The 13682-nt window shown below is 37.1% G+C and overlaps 3 protein-coding genes across 4 annotated transcripts; 1 reads left to right on the top strand and 2 right to left on the bottom strand.

Moving 5' to 3' along the window:
- Positions 1–870: 870 nt before the first annotated feature.
- LOC117616544 (flavonoid 3',5'-methyltransferase-like) lies at positions 871–3282 on the bottom strand. The gene is made up of 5 exons (XM_034345891.1): positions 3121–3282; positions 2256–2341; positions 1744–1888; positions 1515–1646; positions 871–1297 (listed from the first exon to the last, which is right to left on the bottom strand). Exons 1-5 carry the CDS (start codon positions 3169–3171, stop codon positions 1007–1009), a joined length of 705 nt encoding a protein of 234 aa, XP_034201782.1. The 5' UTR covers positions 3172–3282; the 3' UTR covers positions 871–1006.
- Positions 3283–4646: 1364 nt separating this feature from the next.
- On the top strand, positions 4647–7792 carry LOC117616545 (sulfite oxidase-like). 2 transcript variants are annotated; one of them, XM_034345892.1, is made up of 12 exons: positions 4647–4764; positions 4962–5077; positions 5394–5456; positions 5534–5570; positions 5740–5821; positions 5922–6040; positions 6117–6212; positions 6326–6436; positions 6537–6638; positions 6765–6812; positions 7027–7242; positions 7311–7792. In XM_034345892.1, exons 1-12 carry the CDS (start codon positions 4690–4692, stop codon positions 7425–7427), a joined length of 1182 nt encoding a protein of 393 aa, XP_034201783.1. In that variant the 5' UTR covers positions 4647–4689; the 3' UTR covers positions 7428–7792. The 2 variants fall into 2 exon arrangements, with proteins under 2 accessions (XP_034201783.1, XP_034201784.1); XM_034345893.1 differs by having other exon boundaries at positions 7027–7203.
- A 98-nt stretch (positions 7793–7890) lies between these two features.
- LOC117616546 (probable arabinosyltransferase ARAD1) lies at positions 7891–11024 on the bottom strand. Its single transcript, XM_034345894.1, has 4 exons — positions 10412–11024; positions 9423–9719; positions 9227–9322; positions 7891–8656 (listed from the first exon to the last, which is right to left on the bottom strand). The coding sequence occupies exons 1-4, from the start codon at positions 10913–10915 to the stop codon at positions 8231–8233; spliced, it is 1323 nt and encodes a 440-aa protein (XP_034201785.1). The 5' UTR covers positions 10916–11024; the 3' UTR covers positions 7891–8230.
- Positions 11025–13682: the final 2658 nt, after the last annotated feature.

A 13682-nucleotide genomic window follows, 5' to 3' on the forward strand; every position in this document is an offset into this window, starting at 1 on the left:
TTTTTCCAAGTTGCAAGTAGAAGATGAATTATTCATGAAGAAAACTTACTCGCCTAATCCTCGCAAAATAGTAGGATAACAACACCTTATAACTTATTTCTCCTAATACCCCTCAAAATGGAAATCATTCACCTATACTTTCACTTTCTCTTTCAACATACTTTAGATTTAATGACTTATCCAATCCAATCTTATGCACCAAACAAGAATACGCGACTTAATAAGAGCTCTGCCCATATGTTAGCTATAAAAAGGCGGACATGTCAAATGCTAAGATGAACTTTGATTTGATGTCTTTGGAAGGTAGCAAGCATTGAACCCACTTTTTCTTTAATGTTTTTCTTTCGGGTATAAAAATGCAACCCAAAGGACATTGGCCCAAATTAATAAGCTATTACCCACTTTGGATTCAAATAGGTTCATCGGGCTCATGTCAAATAGGCCTAATCTCTACTAAACGAGATATTGAGTAATTCTATTAACACCCAACTCGTCTCTTTAGACACCCATCATCTTATTATATTTCTTAATTGATTTGAAGTTTAGAAACTTTAAATGTGTACAAGAATGCAGGCTCATGTTCCACAAGTACATTCTTATGCATTTTCATGTTTAACAAGTGCATTATTAGTCTGACACTTAGACATGAATTTTCTATGTAGAGGTTAATCATATTTTGGCTCTTTAAACAACTTCCAAATATTAGACATACACAGGAGTTTCATTTCCGAGAAATTCATTTTGGGTACCAAACGGGCCATGAGGAGGAAACATACCATCAACACTTAGCTTATCAAATCCCAAAAGGCAAGGCAACCACATAGATCTCCTCCACACCAACACATCATAAATAGGCAAAACCTAGTTTTGAAGATAAGATGATGTTCACCATTTTAATTACCATAGATGGGTAAATCAAACTGTCTCATTTTATTTTATTTATTATATAAACAACAACAACAACAACATGATTGGAGTTTGTTTCATGGTAGCTAACACTATTATCCTAATAGAGACGCCTGCAGAGGGTGAGTCCATCTCCGATGGAAACAAGAGCTAACTCGATGCGATTGTCGGCGGCAAGAAAGCTGTTGAGTTGCAGCAAATGCTTTCTGCCTTTCTTTGCAAATTCCTCCACATTCTCCTCAGCTTCTGCCACTGTCCCAAACCACAATGTGTTGTCATAAGCTATTATTCCTCCGACCTTCACAAGCTTTAGCAGCAGGTCGTGATATTTGATGTATGCGTCCTTGTTCGCGTCCACAAATGCAAAATCAAAGCTCCCTTTTTCCTTCCCCTGCTTTAATTAATTATTTACATATGTTTAAAATTAAAATCTCCAATGCAAATAAATAAACAAGTTAAACCAAAGACAATTGTTATTCACGCTCACAGTTTGTCGTCCGTCACTCACTAGATAGGACGGCAATTTGGAAGTACGAATAACATTTCCTTTTTCGAACTTAGGTATGTTGGGTAATTGATTTTTGTGAAATCACAGATTTTTAACTTACATTGGCAATGAGATCATTTAGGACAGTGAGGGCATCTGAGTGACAGAAATTAATCTTATGATCCACCCCAGCCCTCTGAATGTATGGCAATCCAAACTCATAGGCTTCTTTATCTGGATCGATTGCCGTTATCTGAAAAGAATTAATGAAACTCATAATGTTGTGCTGTCCTTAATTACCACATAATCTAACTAATTAATATTATTTTAATGAAATTGAAAAATTATACTTTGCCGTCATGAGGTAGTGCAAGAGCAGTTGTAAGAAGAGAGTAGCCAGTGAATACACCAAGTTCCAGTGTTTTGCTTGCATTCATGAGCTTTAGAATCATCGAGAGAAGCAGGCCTTCATCTACAGGCACATTCATGAGACTCCTATACGTGTTCAAAATTTAATTATTCATCGTCAGGGTCAGTCAAGTAACTTCATATATTTCAAATTAATTTTATTTTAATTACTATTACATCCTTAATCAATAGTACTACTTGCTTCTAATAATAGTTAACAGTCCTGATCTCTTGGACCCCTGTAGTCCAAGAAATTTATGGTCACTCACCGTTGGATGTAAATTCAACGGTTGACTTGAATCGGGTAATAATCATTTATGTCATATTGCATTTATATATATCATTTTGAACCATTGGATTAATATCCAACGGTGGGTGACCACAATCTCTTGGACTCCTGTGGTCCAAGAGATCGGGACTGTAATAGTTAAATACAAATGTTAATTAAACCTACCAAAATTGGTATTTCTCGACAGTGGCTTCCCTTAGTTGCTTCAATTGCTCGTGTTCTCTTGGGAAGCAGCTTGTTTCGAAGATGTACTGTAATATGCACAAGAAAAATTAAGACCATTAATGTACTATTTTTGTTAGTGTCAGGGACACATTGTATATCCATAAAATATGATTAGAACATCTCCAATAGCGTTTCACTTGTATCTATTGCATACACGGATTTGACTCATCACGTGACAAGTAATGAGAGATGAGACAAAAAAGGAAGAGCAGGTGTATATAACCGGGATTGCAAATTTTTTCTCCTATTTTCAACTTGGTGATCAACAACTAAAGAAAGGAAATACTAACTTGCTGAAATTAAAAAGATCTTCAAAGCCCTAATTAGTATAATATAGAGGGAAATCCCACAAGCTTCTGTCCTTCTGGATTGAAAGCTTCTAATACAGGTGCATCATGCACGATATATGACAGTTGTACATCATCCATGCATGATATATGACCCTTGTGCATCATGCATGATATATGATAAATAAATAAAACTAATATATGACACTTGTGCATCATGCATCCATCTCATATATACTAAAAAAGGGTATAAAAAAAAACTCATAATTATTGATAAAAACAATTATCCGCATTCTTGTAAAAGATTGACAAATCCCCCAAAGATGAATTTATATAAAATTAAATAATTTTTTTTTAAAAAAAAACCAGGGAAACAAGAATAAATTTCAGGATCATTCCTAGCTATAATTTTTTTAAAGTTGACACTAAGCCCAAAGGGGCCTCCAGGATCGAAACAGCTGAGAGAGAGAGAGAGTTGATGGCATTGAGGAAAGGAAGAAATGAAGGAAAATGGGTACCTTTAAAAGTGCCGGGCTTTTGAGGATGATCTTCTCTACCTTGTCTCCCATGCTGAACGGAAGAGCCAATTCTTAATTCTCTACAGGCAAAATATCAGAACTTGGTTAGTGTTTTTATATTGTGAATTTGGCAAGCTTCTTTAACAAATTTATATATATATATATATATATAAGCAGGACAAAAAAGATAAAGGGTGTGGCCGACTTTTATGTAGACTGGGCCTGACTTTGTTTTTGATCGGCGTGGCTGGTGGGCTGTTACATATATACCAATCGGTGGCAATTGGCACAAATTAACATACTTGGGCTTTGGCCGATGGCTGCCGTGTCAGCGCAGCTTGCTAATCCTACGTACCTTCTTGGAAAACACTGGTCCGTGGTCACACTCATCCACCACATACACTTACATTTACATGTGGTAGGAGAGTCCCGGACTATCATCATTGCCTATTTCATCCATCCAACTTTTTTTTTTCTTTTTATTAATTACCAAAAAAAAATAAATTTATTTCTATTATGGAATTATTTTATTTGTCGAACTGAGTTAAGCTAGTTCATTAACTTTGTTTTTTTTTTTTCCTTTATAGAATAAGAGACGGTATAAATCAATCCAATTAAATTTATGTTAGGAGTTTCAAACTTGAGTGCACAATGGCGAACTCACCGTCAGTTGAGATAGTTTAAATCAATCCAATCTAATTTATGCCAGGAGCCTCAAACTTGAGTGCAAAATGACAAATTCACTGTCATTATCAACTGACGTAACCTAGTTATACCTTTTTCCCCCTTTAATGCATTAAACAAGTTCGTTATATGTTTGGTTTGGACAAGAATTTTGTACAATTACTTGAGTGTTAGTGGTACACCTAAACACCCACTAAGATTATCCTAGAAAACGTATAGGTACATTTTTGTTCGATAATGAAATAGGATCCATGATCTAAAAATATGAAAAAGTGTGAATTTACCATATTATCCTCATTTAATTAATAATTTTAATTCTTAATGTTTGCATTAACTAAGAGTATTTTTTGGTATTTTGAATGTTTTACAATTCTCTACCTTTTGATTTATAGATACAAGAGGCTTTTAAATTTTTATTTATTTATTTTAGAATTAAAAAAGATAATGGGTAGTTGTGTTCCATAAAAATAGGATATATTATCTGACTTTTCTTTTAATTTTAATTTTTTAATATGAAAAAATTGTAAATTTACCATATTATCCTCATTTAATTAATAATTTCAATTCTTAATGTTTGAATTAACTAAGGGTATTTTTTGATATTTTGAATGTTTCACCATTCTCTACGTTTTGCTTTATGTATATAGATAGATAAAAAATGTCACCCAAAAAAAAATCCCTAACATGAAAGAAGTTCCCACCAGCATATGACACGTGGTATAAAAGAATTTGAACATAAAAAAAGCTGATAAAGCAATTTCGTGACAAATAATGTAGTATGTACCACTATATATGTATACCACACATGAATTTGGTTGCTTTTATTCTCAGCCTCTGGTTCCTCTGTTGTCTCTGTTTCTCATTGCTGCAGTTAACGTTTGTAAAATGTCAGGCCTAAGAGCTCCATCTAATTATACTGAGGAACCCCCACGTCATCCAAGTCTCATTGTAAATTCCCAGGTTGGGTTTTCATCATATATTCTTAAATCATAATTATCCAATTTTATTTTCCCTTTTTAGGTAAATTCTGTTATCTTTAAGAGAGACGGACAAGCGGTTCACTCCCGTTTTTGTTCTTAAAATTGTAGCTGTTTTCGTTTTCATGCTTGGTAGCTTGAAATGAATGTGTGTGGTTGCACTGTGTTTGTGTGAAACAGGAACCTTTCAACGCAGAACCACCACGTTCAGCCTTAATCGCATCCTATGTGACGCCAGTAGATTTGTTCTACAAGCGAAACCATGGCCCAATCCCTGTCATTGATGACATTGAAAGGTTAACAGCAGTTTGCCATTTTTTCTTCATCTTTTTGTAGCTATACTATATATGCCAAATTGTTAGCATATGTTGAGGTAGGTGGTAAGGTTTTAGCCGACGGAGTAGATGAATTTAAAGTTAGAAAGAGTTGTGTCTGTTGGGAAAACTTGAGAACTATGTTGAAATTTAATCTCTTGCTATTATTGCATCCATAAATGAAAAATTCACAGGAAAGTTTACGAATTCTAAGCAATGTTTTATTCTTTTTCCAATTTCATCATTTTGCGATTACTTCGTCCAAATCCGGGGTTATAACACTTTTGTGTGTGAGCAGATATCGAGTGTCTATACGTGGTTTGGTGGAAAAGCCCCTGGAACTATCAATGGCTGATATTAGGTAACTACTATATGTCTTTTGTAGTTGGTTCATCTTAATCAATTAAGAGAGTAAAACTTTTTGGTAACTTGAAACAGGAAGCTACGAAGGCACATTGTGACAGCCACTTTACAAGTAAGTTGGTCAACTGTCATGCCATCAATGTTTGGCTTTACTGAGTTGGTTAGACAAGGCATTTCCAGCTTTGGCCACCTCCTCAGATTAATGCATTATTGTGGGGAAGACTGTATATTTTAGTTACAGCTGCATCGTAATTTGATTCGGTTCGTTTCAAGCTAACCAGTGTGCAGGTAATAGAAGGACTGCAATGAGCAAAGTAAAAGCAGTGAAAGGTGTTGGCTGGGATGTTTCTGCCATTGGAAATGGTTAATTTGCTACTATGCTTATTAATTTCCGTCACCTATAAATTGCACGTAGAAAAGTAAAATTAAACTTTTATAATTTTTGTTTTATGTTTCCTTTCAGCTATTTGGGGTGGGGCTAAACTTGCTGATGTTCTTGAACTTGTGGGGATCTCTAAGTTAACATCAGTGTCCCCATTAGGAGGAAAGCATGTTGAGTTCGTAAGTGTTGACGTGTGCAAGGTGAGCTTCAGTTTTGTACTACACGTTCTTCTCTTTACTTGGGAATGTTTTATATTGTATGATGGCTGTCTTTTAGGAGGAAAAAGGAGGACCGTACAAGGGATCAATTCCGTTAATTCAGGCAACAAACTCAGATGCTGAGGTTTTACTTGCATATGAGATGAATGGAGAGGTAAATAAACAGCTGGTGTAGTTTTCAGATCAGATTTCTTCTAATTGCTTCTTATAGTTGTGAGGTAAAAGTATGTGTCCACGTTCTTGCTGACCTATTTTACTATGCCGAAGCCTCTAAACAGGGATCACGGGTATCCTCTGCGCGTAATTGTTCCTGGTGTTATAGGTGCTCGTTCTGTTAAATGGCTGAGTTCCATCAATATAATTGAAAATGAGTGTCAGGTTGGTTTTTACTGATCTTACTAATCGTGTCGCATTATCTGTTCTTGTATTATATGACTCTTACAATGGATAGAATAATTGAGTTATTATAGTGGAACAGGGATTCTTTATGCAAAGGGACTACAAAATGTTTCCTCCTACTGTGAACTGGGAAAATATTGATTGGTCAACCCGGAGGCCTCAAATGGATTTTCCTGTTCAGGTATTTCTATCGATAATCAATAGCTTTGAGCTCGTTGCGCATAGTTCTTGTTTATTTAGGTATATGTACCTTCACTGACATGATTTTCAATGAACTCATGAACATTGTCTTTGATGGATTTTGCAGTCTGTTATTTGTTCTTTGGAGGAAGAAAATACAGTGAAGCCTGGAAAGGTATGTCATCTGTTTAAGCACAGTTTTCATTAAGCACAATGGGAATAGGGCCAACTTTGCAAGTAGTCATGAGTTGCAAACTCCAATTTGAAAGTCATTATGTTGTGTCACACAGCATTGCACTATTGACTTACATTACAAGTCACCAACACAACATTTGGTCAACTATGGAAAGCTTCTCCACCTCCTTACATCATCATCAATTTCTTTGCAGATAGTAGTTCATGGATACGCAGCGTCTGGAGGTGGGCGGGGGATCGAAAGAGTAGATGTATCTTTTGATGGTGGCAAGACATGGGTGGAAGCAATCAGATACCAAAAGAGTGGAATTCCATATGTTGCAGATGATACAAGTAGTGACAAGTGGGCATGGGTGCTATTTAAGGCTGAGGCAGATGTCTCTCACACTACTGAAATTTGCACTAAAGCTGTAAGTAATCGTCACTATGTTGTCACTTAATGGTTATAAATCTTAAACATTCAAATCTTGTTCAACAGGTCGATATATCTGCGAACGTCCAACCCGAAAATGTGGAGGTCATCTGGAACCTGAGAGGAATTCTCAACACTTCCTGGCACAGGGTCCATATTCACGTCCAAAACCCTGATTTGTGATTCCATATGCGCATCACGCATTCTTTGAGGGTTGTTTGGTGTCATCTAACCAAGCCAAGGCAACCACTTCCACTGTGTGTGCAATTGAAGCACCAGGAAAGCCTTCCACAAACAGGGGCAACTTAAAGTCGGACTCGCTGCTTCGTTACTACTCCGACGTGTTTTTGCATAGTGATGCAAAAATTCTTTGTAAGGATATGTAAGATTCAGACTGATGTATCAATCAGAGTGTTGTCTAGAATAAGCAATTCGAGTTTGTATAGAAAATTTTCTATCTGCCACCATATGCTGCTGGCTACAACTATACATAAACATCAATTTGAATAACCTAATTAGCAGCCACATTCTTGGGAAGGGGCCATCAATTGGATTAGCCTTAGTGACTATACAAGCTTAAATTCTTTTACATGGGCAACCTCAAAATATCCCAATGTAATTACAATGAAAACGAGAAACCATCAAATTCCAATGTGAAAAGCCGTATGGTATTGCATTATTAAGAACTCAGGAATTGTAGGACAAATGGGTAATCGGATCATCATCACAAGAAATTACCCCTTACAGTATGTCATTTGATACGACACTGAACAAGGGGGAAACTATACTCAATTGACACTAAAAAAGTGAGAGAGTCAAAGAATAGACAAGCCGTAAGCTGCAAAAAGCGCTATTGAACCTCTAAAACATTACCCTGCAAAATCTGGGTGTTGTGATACCTATGGTATTTCTTTACCCCTTAAGGGTTGTCACTATGATGGGAAAAAAAAAGATCATGAATATACAACAAACGTATGCTCCTGAAATCACTTTCTTCTCCGCCACCAGTCTGGGATTTTCAACCTCCGGTTTCTATGTACAGCAAGTTTGACTGCAGGAAGCTTGTGCTTCACCTGTCTCCATAGCATATTGACTGCATCCTCTTTCTCTGGGGGGTAATGAAATTCAAAATGGTGGGAAATAGCATTAAGTTGCCTCCACATTTCAATCCATCTGTCCTTTGGAAATTTCCGGAGCTGATCAACCATGTAACCAGGTTCCAAAGCCTCTTTGAATGAGAAGAATAGTGAGAATTTGGTGTAGTCAATTTCATCCTCAAAAGGAAGCTCAATTTCATCACTCACAATGACAGGAACGCAGTGGCTCACAATAGCATCAAATAGGCGACAAGACGAAGGAGTGTCTCCAGCAGGATGCAGACAGAACTTTGATGAACGCATCCGTTGCGAAGACTGGTATAACAGAAAGAAAAGAAAAAATGAGATACACAAAAAGTTGTACTTAATAATATATGATTTATTACTCAAACTTGAGATGGCTGACTACAAAAACCTCCCATGCAAGGGGAAAATTATCCTTCTGAAGGAAAATCCAGATGACAGAAACTTGCCTGTCTTCTTCAATTGAGAGTGAAACATACCAACTAAGAGCATATATTAGAAATCTATCTGCTTGTTGTCCCTCGAATGATTAGTCTCCCCGACATTTTTTCTTTAATAGAATGAAACTAAGATACTGTGGATTGCCGCATTGTATGTAATTTGAGTTTACTCATGAAAAAGATGCATGCATATATTTAGATAGAAATTACAAGTAGAGAAAATTAGAAGTGGCACTCATGGATGATTCTGAGACACCATAACAGTTTTGAGAAGATGGCTAAAGATCATTAAGAAATTTAAATGACACTGAGGATGACTATAATCATTTCCAGTAACTAATGTGTAAAATCCATACTTTCCAGGACCAAGATATGCACACAACAAAAAAATTTATGGACCACTATAAGACTCCATACATACCGCTTTTATGTTATCTCCTGTTGCAACACTTCGCTCATAGTGAACATCATCATAACCAGCTAAAATTTTTGCCAGTTTAACACGGACAATGCCTTCCTGCATGTAACAAGACCAAAGGTAATCAATTATAGCTCAGAGTAGAAGGTTTTAAGACAGGATGCATCCTTTATTTCAAACAACTCTTAAACTAACATACATCTTTCCTGAATGTCCTGCCCTGGAAGAAAAGAAGTGTAGTGCGGGACTCATATGGATTTGAATGATTATCATCTGTAAAGGAATCCACAACATGTACATACGGGGAGACCACATCTTTGCTCAGATTTGACATGACATGAGGGTACCGGCCAAAATCTACAACAATCTGAATTGATGCATTGATCTGTGGTCTAAGAAATCTGAAAGCATTGGGATGTGTCAAAGGGATAACATGGTCTCTGCCTCCGGATCTTTGCCAATACTTGGATTCCCCCAAGATTTTCAATACATCTATCTGAAATCAGAAGAAACTCAAAGTTTAGTCATAACAAAAATATGAAAGTCCACAAGAAAAAAGGACATTTGGAAACAATACTACGACCTTCACGACAGTGATTTTGAAAATTGGAAAACATTGGAGGCATGACTTATAACTTGGACAGCTGGTTGACAAAAACCAAGTAAAGATAAAAACAGTTGATGGTAAAACAAAGTATCAATCTACGGAAAGGCTCAAGAATGAACAAAGCAGCACTGCAATTAGTGAAACCATTCCTCTCTAAATACCACCTAACTTTGCAAAAACCGTTCTAAATTTTCTTGTAAAGTGTGTCACTAATCAAACTGAATGACAGCGAAAGGTGTTTAAGTTTCAATTAACATACAAGTCCCAAGCCTCGAATTCAATATGCCAGCCACGGAAGAAAATCCCAGTTTTTCATATCTCATCTGTATTCAGAAAACCACATAATTCTCATTTTTCAGCAGAAAACTCTGTTTAATTTCCTATAAAGATAAAACACAGAATCGAAACTGTCATTTCCAAATATGTATACAGAAGGGAAAATGAGACAAGCAAGCTCAATCGAGGCATCCAATTCACTGCTTTCGACGACCCAATTCGACACAAAATTATCAAAGTTCTCCATAACAAGCGACCAATATTCACAGATAAAGAACGCCAGCAATCGAAACCTAATTAATTACCTGCAATTGGTGATCAATCTCAGTAGCCGGGTCGGTCATGTGGTGCCCGTGAGTATTGAAACTCAAGGAAGAGAAAAACGGCACGAAGAACGCATCGGCCAATTCAGGATCAGAAACCCTAACGGCCTCTCTCCCATCACCGCCATCGCCGTCGAACAGAAGCGAGCCCATCATCCAGTACTCAACACTGTGCTGCCTTTTGAGCCCAGAGTTCCTGGGCCACGTGGGCCAGGTCCGGGCCGTGACCGGAGCCTGCTCCGTGCTCTTCCGGTTCAGCATGCCGACGTTGAACCGGCGCGGGAGATCGTACATGTAGACTTTGAGAGGCGGGCCCGTTGCAGAGGGGGGCTGTGCACCTGGCGGTGGCGACGGCAGAAGCGGGAGGAAGTAGGATCGTATATCGACAGTGCCGATGAAGATTGAGTAGGTGATGAGGAGTATGAGGATAGCGAAGACGAGAGCGAATGCGGCTTTTCCGTACATTTTCTGAGATCTGTTTGACATTACTGACCGGCCATTTGCTGCCGAGTGGAGAGAGAGAGAGAGAGAGAGAGAGAGAGACTAAAACTTAACTATCCGTTAGATTTGGTTAAGGAGGCGAAAAAACAAATGGGAGAATAAAAAAGGCTTTGGGCAGACCCACTAGTGTAGTGGTTTAGAATATTTACTTTTTTAGGTAAAATTTTGAACTCGAGTTCTAACATTCGTGTAATGTATGTGAGAAAGGTCATTAAAAAAAAAAAAAGACTTTGGGCCTTGCTTCAAGGATTGGTAATCCACAAAAGCCTTCTCGTCTTTAGTTCTTTATTTTTATTTGTTAATTTATAAATCATTTTTATCTTCATCTTGGGTGGAACAAAAAAGAAGAAGAAAAAGGTAAAGTGTACTTATTTGTGATCAACACTCGACCAATCAACTTTAGCTTAAAAATAATAATGCGCATCACACATCAATTGTATTGTTGTGACAAGTTCCATAAATAAAAGTAATGAGCACCAAAATGAGTCAAGTTGACATGCTTTTAATGATAAAAGAAGTGAGAAAATGAATGTGTACATCAACATGCTTCAAACACACATGGTGCATCCACTGGTAACCATCATCTCTAACTTTGTTTTGTAGATTTGACATAGTTTGGAAAAGGAAAGCAGATAATGCATATGTTCCAAACAAGATATGAAATCATTTATCATGTGAATTAACAATTGGTAGTTAGTAATTACACACACAAAAAGAAAAGTGTTTGGGCCTAATTTAACAAGCCCAGCCCAACACGGAAAAAGCCCAGAATAAAGCCACAGGACTCAAGCAGTCTGGGCCTTGCAAGATAAACAGAAGGCAGAGCCCAAAAATCCAACAAGCCCAATCCAGCCCAGGATGTGGCGAAACCAAACGACAAAAAACTTGGGCTACGAAAAAGAAGAAAAGGGAGAAATCAGCCCATGGCTCAAACTCAAAACTAGGCTTGGCATAATTAAAAAGGGAATAGACCCACGTGATGTTCTCTGACTTAGAAAGAGTCAACAATTTCCACTATCACAAAGAGGTGATGGGGAATTAATTAAAAGCAAGTCAGTGGCAAAAAGACTTCTCTGAATCTCTGCCATCAGAAGATCAAATCCCTTTTATATATTTGGGAATATTGTTTCTACTCCAAAGAGGGTGATCCTTCCAAGAGATAAGCAGGCTATGATTCTCAAAAACAGATAAGCAGGAGGACAGAGAGTTGTTCAAACTGGAAAATCAAACTAACCATCACGGTTTGAGCTCTCACAAGGGGCAGTTGGAATTAAAGAAGGGTTAGGTTCTCTTTCAGGAAAAACAGGGAAGTAATCTTGAGAACTGACTACTGAGAGCTTATCTGCCAGAATTGATAAAAACCCCTTTTTCTTTGTATTTAAAAATGAAAAAAATCTTTTGGGAATTTTGCCGCCCATTATTAAAAAAAAAGAAAGAAACCCTACTCCAAAAGAATTTCTTGTAAATATAAGAGGGAGTGAAAAGGGCAAAGGACACTCATTTTCAACAAATCAATCAAACAATCAAAAATCAACCAAAGGAAAAAAAACACCCAAAATGATCACTTGATCTCTGAGAACCTTCAAACAAACTGGAGCAACCAAAAGCTCATTTGAGCCACAAAAGAAGCCAGTTATAGATCAGAACTTCCAAAGTTCAGACTTAGAGAAATAAGTCATTCAAAATGAGACTTCTCTCGTTACAAATTTGGTTCAGTAAAAGCCAAGACAAGCAGAGTTTGAGTTTTCACAAATATGAAAACCTCAACAAATTTTACAGTGAAGTTCCAACTTATTAAGTCCTCAAGTCCAGCCACTTCTGCCCATTCAGACTAAAGAAGCCGCAGTTCTGCCCGCTCAAAAGCCTCCCAAGGCTTGAAGTAGATTAAAGCTCTGCCAAAATTGAACTTTGATATTGATTTACAGCTAAAGCTAAGCAGTTGAAGTTGTTAACAGCTCAGTCCAGTATAAATATACTCAGTCCAGCCCGGATCAGAAGTTTCTACCCAGGCAGAAATGGAATTCCAGCCGTCTTTTTGTCTTTCTAGAGTTGATTTTTCCCTTTTTAATTCTGTAGAAGGCAGCTCTGCCTAAAACAGTCCACTTTATTATCATCTATTTTAGCCAGAACTACCAATTTTATAATGTGATAAATTATGAAGCCCTCACCAGTCTGAGGCAGGAAAAGAACTTACTTGGGAGATATTCCTCACCTAAATTCACAATCGCTTATTTAGAAATCATTAACTTCGGACACGAGTTATCTGTTTCAAAGAAGTCTGTTATGATTTTTATTGTTAGCAGTGGCACGCTCGCACACCAAAGAAAGTTGGCTTGTTGACCAATTAACGGTTTTCAAGGCAATGAGGAACTTTGCCCTTCCATCATAGGAATAAAAACAAAACGGGTGAACAAAAAGTAGAAAAGTAGAAATAGACATAGTGGCATCGGTCCCCTCAACTTTCAAGCCTAGTATGTGGATAACACATATTAGGTGATGTGGGAGCACATATGACCATTGGGCTCAACACGTGAAGCTTTGCTCTAATACCATGAAGAAAGTTGAAATTCATCCAAAAACTAATCAACAATGCCCAACCCCTTATAAATTCAGACTAAAACGACATATTGAGAATAAAATTGTTTCTAATAAAAAAGCTTATAACTAGAAAATTTTCCTATTAAAACATTCTCAAATTAGCCTAATAATATGACACAATTGAAATAAGCCCAAAACGTCCCAAAACCCATGA

The sequence above is a fragment of the Prunus dulcis genome, chromosome 1 (genome assembly GCF_902201215.1).
Source record: "Prunus dulcis chromosome 1, ALMONDv2, whole genome shotgun sequence".
Classification (NCBI taxonomy): Eukaryota; Viridiplantae; Streptophyta; class Magnoliopsida; order Rosales; family Rosaceae; genus Prunus; species Prunus dulcis.